Raw genomic sequence first — 13,167 nt, forward strand, 5'->3', positions numbered from 1 at the left:
AAGTATCATGGAAGAAGGACAATAGTGTACTAAAGTTCACGTCTTTTAAATAGCCAGGAAAACATTTTAGTTATGTGCAGTCTTGGCTTACAATATGACGGCACAGTCGTGTGCGTAAGACAAGAGCAGCTCTTGCTTCAGAGACTGAATCAAGTGCCTTCAGGCTGCAGACTAAACGGTGGAGAAAATGAGGATCAAAAATATGAGAAGGATAGGTACGTCAGAGGAAGCTCTTTTCTGCATTTGAGAAAGCCTTTTTCTTTATTTTTCATCCTGATTTGGTTTTTTTGGTCTGCGGGATACTTTGAAATTTCTGAAATAAAATCATTATATAAAAACGCACTGAAAAGGTCGTAAGAAGCTTCAGACATTCTGAAGAGTTCTGTATTCCTGATGAATTTGCAGAGGAATTTAATAAATCCTATTCACCATGAATTAGTTTCTTTAATCTTTGCAAAACACCACCCTTGGATTTCTATTTGTATCTTTTCTAAATATTATGCTTATCATTTTCTCCAAACCTTTAATGGTTAAAGCCATTCAGTTATACATGTTTTCATTCCTTTACCTTTCATTGAGAAGTTAATCTCTCTTGTCCTTTCTATATATATAGGTAAATATATATAAATGTTTCTAGACTTCCTACAACTGAAGGTGAAATGTCTTTAAAAATATTTACTCCAGGAAACAAGAATTTCACTGAGAAATCATCAGTAATACTGTTACCAAATGTCTGAAAACACTCATATTTAAAAACTAACTTGACAGTTACATCATCAAAAGTGTTAATGCTAATAGCAGTGCCTGTACTTCCTTTTTCACGGAGAAGTAATATTTTATCAATATGTATGATATTCCCACATATCTCAAGTCCCTGAACTTCAAGGCAGGGACTGGGGGAACAAAGTCCCTCCCATCGTAACCCAACTCAGGTTCGAGACCACCTGAGGAACCTGAACATACGTAAGTCCGTGGGACCTGATGAGACGCATCCCAGGGTCCTGAGACAACTGGCTGAGGTAGTTGCCAAGACACTCTCCGTCATACTTGAAATGTCGTGACAGTCAGGTGAAGTCCCCAGTGACTGGAAAAAGGGACCTTGAGAACTACCGACCAGTCAGCCTCACCTCTCTGCCTGCTAAAATTGTAGAACAGATCCTCCCAGAAGCCTTGACACAGGCATATGCATGACAGGAAGGTGATTAGAGACAGCCAACCAAGGGAAAGTTGTGCCTGGCTAATCTAGCGGCCTTCTATGATGGAGTGACTGCATCAGTGGACAAGGGAAGAGTTACTGATGTCATCTGGACTTCTGTAAGGCCTTTGATATGGTCCCTCACAACATTCTTGCCACTAAGTTGGAGCGGTATGGGTTTGAGGGATGAGGAACTGGCTGGATGGCCGCTTTCAAAGAGTTACAGTCAACTGCTCAATGTCCAAGTGGAAACCAGTAACGAGTGGTGTCCCTCAAGGGTCCTTACTGGGACCAATACTATTTAATACCTTCATCAGTGACATAGACAGTGGGATTGAGTGCACCCTCAGCTAGTCTGCAGATGTTAAAGTGATAGCCTTTCTCACCCTTTTTTCCTTCTTGACACTTACAAAAATTGACTGCATAAGAGCCAAGAGAGTGTAAAGTTGCGTGATTTTTTTTTGTTGTTTGACTTGTTAACCTACAGGCAAACGTAGAGTGTGTCTAGTCTGTGCAATGAACCCCCATGTTAGAGAGATACCTGAGCTAATTCTAAGAAGGATGGCACGTCCACATAAATCAGCACTCAGCTATGCTGGGTTTGATCCTAGGTGCAGTATAGCCTCTCATTAGAACTAATTACTCTTGGCACAGCATCATGCTGATGCAGCTGCGCAGCTTCCAGAGCTAGTTCATTTGGCACTTAGCTCAGGGATCGCTGCAGTCTTGGGTATAGATGTGCACTGTCATTTGGTCAAATGAGGGAAGCTTTCGCTCATTAGTTCAAGTGACCATTTCATTTGGGAATTAGATAAATGATTAAATCTTCCAGATGCTTGGTCCAATTATTGTAAATATGGTCATGATTTTTGACAACTACCTGATTATTAACAGACAGCCAAGCTATGCAGTAATTCCTGCATTGCAGTCAAGCAACTTGGATCAACAGTTTCCCTCTGAGATGTTGTTTTGGGGGTTTAATTTTTAGTTGTGTCCCTGGAGGAGCGGCCTCCTCAAAGCGGGTCCTGTGTTCTAATATGGCACTTCAGGGTGGCATCTGTAGCCCTTTCCACATATTTTCAGCAGCTGGGAACAAGCTATCAATGCTGTTTCAATGTCAGCATCGGCGTGGCCATCTCTTACCCCTGTGCAAAGGAAGACAGCAGGGCAGGTAATTTAGAGTTGACTTGGTAAGACCATCTTTAAACTCAGCTGTTAGAAAATAAATGGGAAAGGTGGACAAGACAGTTACTTTCAAATCCTGGAAAGTCCTCTTTTCTATCCAGAGTCTACTAAAGTCAATGGGAAGGATTCCAGTGACTACAGATAGTGACCTGATCTTGACCCTGCTGATGGATTCCATCTAGAGATATGTAAACCGCTAGCTCAAGATACGTTTAGCATCTCTATCTGTCATTAGGTTTTCATTCATTTTCAATCATTTCACTGAATTCTGTCTACTGGTTTAGTCAGTGTGCCCTTTGTCAGAGGTGTATTTACAAACTGTCCAAGAAGTTTGGCAGATGTTGCCCTTACAGACATAGAATATTTTCAAGCTGTTGTTTTCATGGAACGAGCAAGCAAAGTGGGAGGGGGAAATATCTGTCTGGCAGGTTTTAGTCTACAGTTTATAGCTTATTGTTGTATCCTGTTTTACAGCTGAGCGAGTGAGCTCCGATTCTAGCCGTAACAAGGCATTTATGTTCTAAGAACGGGATTTCAAAAGGCTCCTAAAGAAGTTAGATTCTATTCCCTTTGATGTAAGTCAACTAAAACATCAGTGAGTCCCATTGAAGGGTATAAAAAAACATCAGGGGAGGTAAGAGAAACAAAGTACAAGGGAGGAGATGAAAGTGTGTGTTCAAAGAAAGGATAATGAGCGCGAAGGAGAGAAATAGAGAGACAGGCATACAAAACTGACTGTGAGGAGGGCTGCAATCCCTCCTCCTTTTTTTTCACAGCTGATGTGTCTTGAGAACCTCCACCTACTGCTTAGCATCTTGGGAGCACCCACCCATCTGTCAGCGTCTCTTTCTTTGCTGGCAGCCTTATTATAGCTAGAGATCCTAGCCTTCAATTTATCAACAAGGATCAAACTAGGAAAATAGGAAAAAAAAGAGACTTGAAACACAAGGAGTTGTAGGAAAATGGGAGACGTAGCTGTTGATAGATCCTGAATGCCAGAAAAGTCTATCAGCTCATTTAGCCTGACCTTCCGCATAGCAGTGGACGTAGACGTGCATGCTACTTCGCGGGCGGTTGAGCCTCAGAACTTGTATTTAACTAAAACGTATCTACCAGAAAGCCTTGAAGGGAAGGACCCAAGGAACACAGAATCCCACAGACAATGCAGTCATGTCCCTTCCTTTTCATAGGCAAATGCCTCATAGATTTAAGATGAGGCAGTGGTGGGATCTGAATAGAGCTAAAAACCAAGAACACAGAACAAAGAGTGCGAAGGGCATTTTGTTTGCCGAAGTTGCACTTCTGTGTTCTGAACAGATGGCTGACAATGACCTGAGACCTTAGAAAATTGAATCGATGAAAGAAACGTGTTCAGATTTAATTATATGTAATTGGACAAGGCACAGAAAGGGTAAAACTAAGCCACAAGCCTCAGTTTATTGAGTGAATATATGTGGCAGGAGCACATAAAAAATTCACCTTTGTTCAATTTTGTGATGTTTCCATCACAAAACCTTGTACTGACTGAATAAGCTAAATGCCACATTTTTTTTCTTGTTTTTATTTCATAATCAAGCAATTTCAGACACTTGTTCAATGTCTGATCCTCATTCTCCTTTCATAGAACAATTGGCCTAAGTTTTATGGTATTTGGTAGAATAGAAAATAAAATTGTCTTTAGGAAAACTCACTTCATGAGCTACAAAGTGACTGACCAGTAGAAATCTCTGCGACCTGCGCAGCTCATTTTCTACGTGTTTCTGAAAAAATTCTGCTCTGGTTCAGTTGGTCACTGTGAATAAATAGTCACATGTGCACATGTATGTTAGATATCTTTCAGTCATCCCCTGTCATGTCAACCGAGGATATATTCGAGTCAAAGATGCCACATCATACAAGGGTTGTATGTGTAGACAAAGAGAGATTGAAAAATCAGCCGTACTTAGGAAAAAAACTAAATAATTGCTACTCTTCTACATAACTTGTTACGCTGAACAAATTTGGTGTTCTAGTGGGTCTGGCTGAGGTGGAGGTAACTTTCTCCACAACAGCCAGTATGGTGCTGTGTTTTGGATTTGTGCCTAAAACAGTGTTGATACCACACCAGTGTTTTGGCTATCGCTGAGCAGCGCTTGCACAGCATCAAAGTTTTCTCTCTTTCCCACTTCTCCCTCAGCCAGTAGGCTGAGGGTGGTGAAGAAGTTGGACAGGGTCACAGCCAGGACAGTTGACCGTTGGCCAAAGGGATGCTTCACACCATACAACACCATCCCCTGCAGTAAAGCTAGGGTAGAGGAAAAAGAAGGAGCAGGGGCAGCGCGGGGTGCTCAAAGCCCCATCCAACCTGACCTTGAACACTTCATTCCCCCAGTCCCTGCCTTGAGATTCAGGGACTCAAGAGATGTGGGAAGAGCAATTGGCAGTGAAAACTGAGAGAAGAAAGTTGCTGAGTACCTCAGCCTGCTCCGTGTCAGTTGTCGCTAGATCCCCTGTCCCATTTATTGGGGGGGGGGGTACAATTTCTTTTGTCTTCCCTTTCTGACTAACGTGCCTGTTATCAGACGTTCATCCATTTCTGTTAAGGTACAAGTACCAATCATTTTACCTAGAGATGCCCCTGGCTGGAGAATGTACTTAATCCATAGACTCAAAAATTCATTCCAATGGAAACTGAGAATGAACAGTCAGACCCACCACGTAACTCACATGTGAGACATGCCGTCGTGCAGCCTCTGCCCATCTGCAAAGCTCTTCTCATTGACATACTTCATGTTTCTTCCGTCCATCAGTCTAGCAAATACGTTTCCTCCCCTTTGGTTTATGAGAGTCGTGGGTTTAGGTTGCTTGGGGATGGATCAGCACAGTCCATAGATGCTGTGATACCTTCTCTAACTTTCAGCGTGTCAGCAGGTACATGCACGGAAAACAGCCTTTGATGAGAAGAGTTTTCTGGAATGTTTTTCCTTCCCTGACTATAAGATTAAATGTAAAAATATAATACGAATTTCTACAAATGGTACTCTTATGTCAGGGTGGCTCATTTTCTCCAATAAGTACAAATTTCATTGTAAGTCTTTCAGGCTGTGATACAGATTTCCGTTTAAAGCCATGCATAAAGCTAGACTATGCAGGCACAGAACTTCTACTTGAAATACCTCTCTTTGCCAATTCTCTACACTTTCTCTTTCTCTTTTAAAGGAAGACTAAGCTTCCTTTAAAAAATTAGAGATGCTTCCGTCCAGAAGACCAAGAGCTTGCAAACAAAGAAGCGTTCTTGCAGAGGTTTTCAAAATCCTGGATGGGGTTGTAGTCAAGGTACCCACGAGCAATATTGACAGTGCCATCAGTTGCTTCAGAATAAGGTGAAAAGTCTGCTAAGGGGTTCTCATTTTACAGCCTTGTAGACACAAGTTTTTGGGAAGCAATTCAAGCCTGACAGTGAAGAGGTCCGAGACAGTTCTTCAAAGCAAAAAGTAAAGGAGAATTACACACACACCCTTGAAAATAGACTTGAACACAACATACAACTTAAGTACTGGAGAGATTTTACTTTAATTCTTAATTTGCCTGAGTTTATTGGCAGAACCGCTGAAGTTATAAGACATAATAACATTAAAATGAAACATCTTTATTTCTTTAATGGCAAGCTTTGGCTCATACAGATTTTGTGTCTTGTAAAATGAAAAAGGCCAAACAGACTAAATTCATGGCCTATGAAAGGCAGTTCATTCAAGAAATGAATTTTATTCAGCGGAGAACAGAGAGTACAACAGCAATAAAATAAACTTTTAATTTTTTCTTTTAGAAATAGCTAATTTTGCAGAAAAAAAATCAAAGGTGTCAATTGTATAATAAATCTGGTTTGAAAGAACATTCTCTGTAAAAAGTTTCTTCCCATCCTTCCAGTTTTCATAAAAATGCATTTAATTCAGCCTGACATAACCTTGTGGAACTCTTATTAGGCCATGTACAAAAATATTTCCCACTATTTATCAGTATTGTTAGTGATAATGATCATGGAGTGGTGCTTCAAACCACAATTTAATAGCCTTGCTTGAGTAAGATTTTTATAAGACTGTTTTATTAATTCAGCCAAAGAAGAAACCGCAGCTGTACTGGAACACCGAGACCATAATTGGGCACCCGAGATTTTTCAGAAGATTTAAAAGGGCGCTGTGGCTTTTTTCTTTTATATGTAAGAAAAACAAACTAAATGGAACTCTCGGTTGTCTTTATTTCTGTCTGGTACCCTCCTTTGTGAATGCTATCATTGATAATCCATTTTCTGGTAACCCTTTCATCTGATGTTTTGCCACCATAAAATAATATACAGCCCCCAATTATATAAACTAAATATTAGTAGGAAAGTCAAAATTATATTTCTTCATCCCAGAATCACCTGCATATTATTAATCGCACTCCCCGTTGAATAATAAATACCAATTATATAGTTTGCTAAGGATGACCTGGAGGAATGTCTAGTAGAGCCTAATGGACATTTGTAAAATTTCTAAACATGTTTTGAAGCATCCACTATAAATAGAGCACTGCAGCACTTGCTAAGAATCCGTTTCTTTTTCAATCATAAAATCTCACATAGGTCATTACCACGGCATTATTAGTTCATTGTAAAAATTAATTGCCCCGCAAAAGAAAAAAAATGTAGACGACTTCCGCACCACTTTTTTATCAAAATACCTATTTCCTTAAAAAAACCTATGGAAACTGGAAAGCTGCAGAAATCAAAAATTAATGTCATTGTTTCAGGGTCCATTGATGTTTTTCTTCTAAAAGCTGGTGAACAGGTTTTTCCAATATTATTGACATTATTAGTGGAAATAAAAAATCCTCTTCAAGGATATAATTTATTCGGGTTAAATGTTACAAGCCAAACTGATTTGATTGCCGTCACGTGCTATAGAAGCTTTTCACAATGGCTTCCCTGGAAATACTCTAACTCCTACTCACTTTAGAAGGAACTGAACGTGCTTATAAATTCTGAAAGGTGGCTGAGCAGTGCGTATTTCTGTTTAGGAAGTATAAGTGAGATTTGTTTACAATGTCAGACGGATTCCCTTTTGCTTGGTGTTTCAGCTGCTACGGAGGTTTCCTTTTCGTTTGACGTTGGAAATGGACCCGTGGAAATAGTCGTTAGATCTCCCAACCAGCTCAACGATGACCAGTGGCATCGGGTCAACGCCGAGAGGAATGTCAAACAGGCCAGCCTGCAGGTAGACCAGTTACCCCTGGAGGTCCGGAAAGCACCGACGGAAGGACACACGCGACTGGAATTGTACAGCCAGCTCTATGTTGGTAAGGTGCAGAGCGGGTAGCCGGGCTTTGCTCTCACATGCTGAACGCTCTTTGCCCCGTGTCTTGCCAGCAGCAGTCAGTTTAACGTGGGAAGTCGGGCTCCTGAAGCACTTGCATGGCACGGGGTGGGGGGAAAACATAATTAAAAAAAAAAAAAAAGACAAGCATGTCCATAATTAGAGAAATAAGACAATCAACTAAGAGAAAAATATTCTGTGCTGGCAACTTGTCATTTTTGTCTTTCCTCACCTGCAGCTCCTGGCTGAAAGTGCCTCTAGCAGGCAGTAGTGCCAAACTCCTTTTTGACCGAGTGTCTCTCACACACACACACACACACACTTATTCACCACAGAAGTGAAAATTTCTGCATAGGTCTTGCCAGGACTGGGTGTGCCTGCAGTGCCCATCCTAGCCTCGGCAGCACTTTCAGCCTCTTTAGGTTTGATCGTTGCCCCGCGCTTTTGCATTCACGGCTCTCGCTGCGGTCTTTTCCCTTTAGTCCCGTGGGCTCTTTGCCCATTCGATGTAGGAAAGCATCCCACAGCTTTACACAAACGCATTCCCTGGAACCACGTTAGTCCAGCTGCTTTCTGGAGCTGCTGGTCTCCGGGACGTTTTGGGTAGGTTGTTCCAGCAGCACTTGTATTTCTCTGACTGTTAGCCCCCGGGCTGCGAAGTGCGGACATGCCAAGTGCCATTAGCTGGAATCAGAACTGCATGAAATGTTGAGCAAAGAAGCACTTTCCTGCCTCTCTAGATATCTGTTAACAGGAGAAGAGGGATGGGGGAAGGAAAAAAAGCCATTATCTCATTTTTCTCCCATGTTAGTCAGAGGTCAACAGCAGAAATGAATTTAAATGATGTTTAAAGCCTTCACTGCCTTAGTAAATGGCACAGTGGCACTGCAAGCAGCGTATAATGTGTCACCAGATGTGCAGTCAATATTTACAAGCTCAGATGCTCCTTTACTGGTGACTGTGACCCCAAGAAAAGGCGGTTTCAAAATAAGCGGAAATGTGAAGTTTGTTTAAAAGAGGGAGCCTTAACCTTTTAAAAGAAATACCTTTTGCTGAAAGCAGGAAGAGCTGGATTTTTTTCCAACCTGAGTTCTTGGGGAATTCTTAATAATGATGATTTTTATTGGTAGTTTCAAATTAACTGTTACACCAGCAATGGTTTGAAATACCTAGTACCTTTATTGCCAAAAACTGAACATCCAAGTCTGCACCAGATTTTCTTTCTGAATCCTATCCTTGTCATATAACATGGTGATTGGAGCACACGTCTTAAAGAACAGATTTAAATCCTTACCCAGAGTCAGACAGAGAATCGATTTGAGTTGGAGTGTCCCAAATGAACGCCCTGAACATCGGAGTCTGGAGAGTAATACCCAACAAGAATTGTTTCGGCGCCTCCTGTTCCACATTCTGTAGAATAAATATCTTATTCCTTGGGCCAGCGAGAGAGCCTGAGGGATGACGACTTCATGTCCTAGGGGCTGAGATGGTCACCGGGAGGGGAAAGAAGGGCATTAGGTGTATTAGAGGGGTTTTTTGTCACTGCAGAATGGCCTGTGCACTCGGCAGAGCCCAAGCATTGCCTCCTCTTATTCCAAACCAGCCAGTTACCAGCAGTTGATCTGAAGCAGATGGCTCTCTTTGCTTTGTATTTAGTCCTCTTCCCCACGCAGGTAAATATCAGCCTCCGTGCTCCGTGGCGGTGAGCGTTCGGATCTCCTCAGGGACTCCTCAGCACCTGCGACACTGCAGTAATTGAAGAGATGAGAGGATGAGGAGAAAAGACGACGGCCACTGATTGTTACTTACTTGCATTTTTTAGGGGTTTTTTTTGTTTCTAACCCAGCCCCAGACAGAATCACAGAATCACTAAGGTCGGAAAAGACCTGTAAGATCATCGAGTCCAACCATCAACCAACAAACACCACCATGCCCACTAAACCATGTCCCGCACGTTCCTTGAACACCTTCAGGGATGGTGACTCCACCACTTCCCTGGGCAGTTTATTCCAGTGTCAAGACTTTCCTAGCTGAAATCACATTTTTCAGCAAGTGTTTACTAGGGGGGGAAAAAAAGAACAGTTCTTATTGACTGCTAAAAGAAGCCATCTCAACCTGGATATTCAAATGTAGCTCTTCAGTGTTACATCCTTCACCCCGTACCCAGGCAACTAAACAATATACCAAATGTTGCTTGGCAGGTAACATCTATATTTCCTATTGCAACTGAGAGTGGGGATTTAAATCTTTTCCTTCTTTCCCCATGGTGGCTTTGAAATATGTAACACTGCATAACATATTATGGCATTTTTATTAGCATCTGTCATTGCTAATCGTATGGAAAGTAAGGCTATACCTTAGCAATCGAGCCAAGCCCATTTTGTCCCCTGTTATCTCTAAAAATCTGGAAGTTGAAATGAAATGAAATCTTACAGCGGCGGGCTAGAATCTCTAATGTCTAATCAGTGTAAAGCAAACACACCGACTATTTCTGCTTACTTATGGTATGGTATCAAAAGCATCGGTTTCACTGATTTCATTGTCGTTAGGGCAAGGCAATTCCTTGCCTTTACAGAGAAGTTACTTATTTCCAGCTGTTGTCGCAAGCTTAGCAGGATATTTCATGTAAAGCAACAACAGTAGAATCTGTTCGGTGTTGTCTCATGGTTTCATATTCCCTCTCAGGTGCTGCAGGAGGCCAGCGAGGCTTCCTGGGTTGCATTCGTTCGTTAAGGATGAACGGGGTGACGCTGGACCTGGAAGAGAGAGCGAAAGTCACGCCAGGGGTGAAGCCTGGCTGCTCTGGCCATTGCACGAGCTATGGGATGTACTGCGCAAACGGCGGTAAATGTGTCGAGAAATACAACGGCTACTCCTGTGACTGCTCCAGAACTGCCTACGATGGACCGTTTTGCATTAAAGGTAAATGCTTTAGTGCAGGAGGCAGAGTATGGGAGAACTATCTGCCTGAGAAAAAACACGATAGAATCAATGCTTCAGCTTTTATTAATTAAACAAGTCAATCCTGTTTAGTACTTCTTGCAAACAAGTCAAATTATACAGCCAGGATTTAAATGCGATGATTTAAAACCACATCTCTCATTAGCACTTATATAAGTTACCTACGTAAATCAAATAACACCGCAACAAAATGCATCAGGAATGCCTGTAGGCATCGCAGGGCTGGCAGACTGCATTCCGTAGACTTGAGCCATTGGATAATCAATTCCTACTAGCACAACGGTTATTTCTTTAGAAAAACCATGAGTTTTAACAAAAGCTACCTAGTCTCATTCAGAAACGTATTTGGAGATGCATAGGTGTGAGCTTTGGGTTGAATATCTTATAAATTGGGAGGCCAGCATTTGGATTAAAGATCTTATCCATCCATAACCAGATCCAGTCTTCTTGTAGCTCAAACTGGGTTAGAGATTGAACTTGCTAGGGTAAGGGAAGGTACAGAGCCTCCGCAGCTATGTCAGTCCTTTGGAAACGCCTAAAGTACGTTGTGAATTTTCCAAATCAATGATTGTAAGAGACTGATTTACTATGGACACACATGCCTGCATAAGAAAGACAAGGAGTGAGGGAAAGAGGGAACTTACATACACAAAAAAAAAGTGAGAATGAAAGTGCTAATTTATTTCCATGTGTTTTTTTACTTATTTTGACCAGAAATCATTGTGACAAGGTAGTTATGGGAATACAATTTTCCAAGTGTTTGCACAGTTTGCAGGCTTTGTGGCCATTCTTTCTTTTCCCTTACGTTTCACAGGATATTCTCATTATATTCTTGAAATATTCTTCTCAACACCTCTAAAGGTTTCATCACATCTACCTGAGGTGCTAATATCTCTCAGCGGCTCTCTTTCGCTGTGCTTTCATGGGTACACAAAATCATCCAGCCTGTTGCTTTTCCTCATCGTTTTAAAAGCTTTCTCAAAAGGTACTAATCCTACAGTTTCAACGAAAAAAAAAAAGTGAGGGCTCTTCTCATCGGTATCTGTGATGTTAACGAAACCTCTAGCCTCACAACCTGCTCTTCCACTTTTACGTTACCCACTGTACCAGGAATCCTGAAGGCAGGCTGGGTCACCAGGCACCGAAGTCCCCTCGTGATGCTGTCGTGGCAGAGCGGGAAGCTCCTGTCCTTTGACATTCTGGTTTCCGACTCCTTCTTAACTTCTCTTTGGTTTTTTTCAAGTCACATGTTGAGGATTACTTTGCAAATATCCACACCCCGCTCCAGCCACACTTAGAGGAAACCGAGTTTATAGCAGAAAGAGGCAGTCTTTTTACCTGATCCTGGGTTACGGACTGCATTTGCTACTCACACGCTTCAGCCGCCTTCATTTATATCCATCCGTATCCACCTTCATTTCATTTCATCATAGCAGAGCTTTCTCCATTGCTGATGTTGCTCGCACGTTGGAGCACCCTCTTCTAAAAGCTAAGGGGATTGTTTTCACATCGCCAGGTCTTCTGATGAATCTCTAGCATGATTATTTTTCAAATTCCAATAAATCCGATGCTTCAGCAGGAGTGAAGCAGCTGCTGCTCTAGGCGAAGGCTTCCACTGTGCTTGCATGCAGGAATTTCATCAGCTTTCACTGAGCTGTGTCGTTTCAAAGACAAATTATAAAACATGTCCATCATATTCAGGATTGGACGTACAGTAACTCCTGAGCATGTGAGTACAGTGATTTCGGTTAATTTAGCAAATGGTCTGTTGAAGAATGGTAATGCATATTTAGTATTTCTGTTCGCTGGCGCAGTTATGTTAGAGGAAACCCATTCAGGCTGTTGCTGGGTCAGTCTCTTACAGATCACATATGTTGACTCAAAAAAAAAAAAAAGAAAAAGAAAGAAAAGAATTGCTGCAATGCCTTATTCAGTGAATTCACTTTTTAGGTTTTTTCTGTATTGCCAAAACTCATCACACTGGCTTTTATTTGTGCTTTTCTGTCTCTCCAATGGATAGGTAAACCCCAAACTTCTGCCAAAACTAGCTCTAAGCTGAAGTATTTTATTTTTCACAGAATCTCAGAATCGTTAAGGTTGGAAAGGACCTGTAAGATCATCAAGTCTAACCATCACCCCAACCCCACCATGCCCATTAAACCACACAGCGCAGGTTGCCTTTGCCTTATTCTGAGCCTGCTGTCCTAGACATCAGTTCAAACAGCTGTAGCTATGGAAAGATCTCTAGTAATTTCACACCAGTGCAGAATGAACTGCAACTGTGATTTTCCTGACATTTTTAGGCTTTCCTTGGCCTGTCCTCTTCTGTCCAGGTATAGCAAGGTAGAATAAAAGGCACCTGCTTTACAGGGCTATTGCAAAAGAAAATGTCTTTACTGAGAGAGCGGTGAAGCACTGGAAGAGGCTGCCCAGGGAGGTGGTGGAGTCCCCATCCCTGGAGGTGTTCAAGGAACGTGTGGACGTGGCACTGCGGGA

At 41.9% G+C, this 13,167-nt stretch overlaps 1 protein-coding gene across 1 annotated transcript in view; it reads left to right on the top strand.

Moving 5' to 3' along the window:
- Positions 1–13,167, top strand: part of CNTNAP2 (contactin associated protein 2) — a 1,162,694-nt gene that overhangs the window by 1,061,763 nt on the left and 87,764 nt on the right. Inside the window, exons 17-18 of the mRNA XM_059818416.1 lie at positions 7,475–7,693; positions 10,396–10,632. Coding sequence (XP_059674399.1) covers positions 7,475–7,693; positions 10,396–10,632 — 456 coding nt within the window. The remainder of the gene's footprint in view (positions 1–7,474; positions 7,694–10,395; positions 10,633–13,167) is intronic.

Source organism: Gavia stellata, chromosome 6 (genome assembly GCF_030936135.1).
Source record: "Gavia stellata isolate bGavSte3 chromosome 6, bGavSte3.hap2, whole genome shotgun sequence".
Taxonomy (NCBI): Eukaryota; Metazoa; Chordata; class Aves; order Gaviiformes; family Gaviidae; genus Gavia; species Gavia stellata.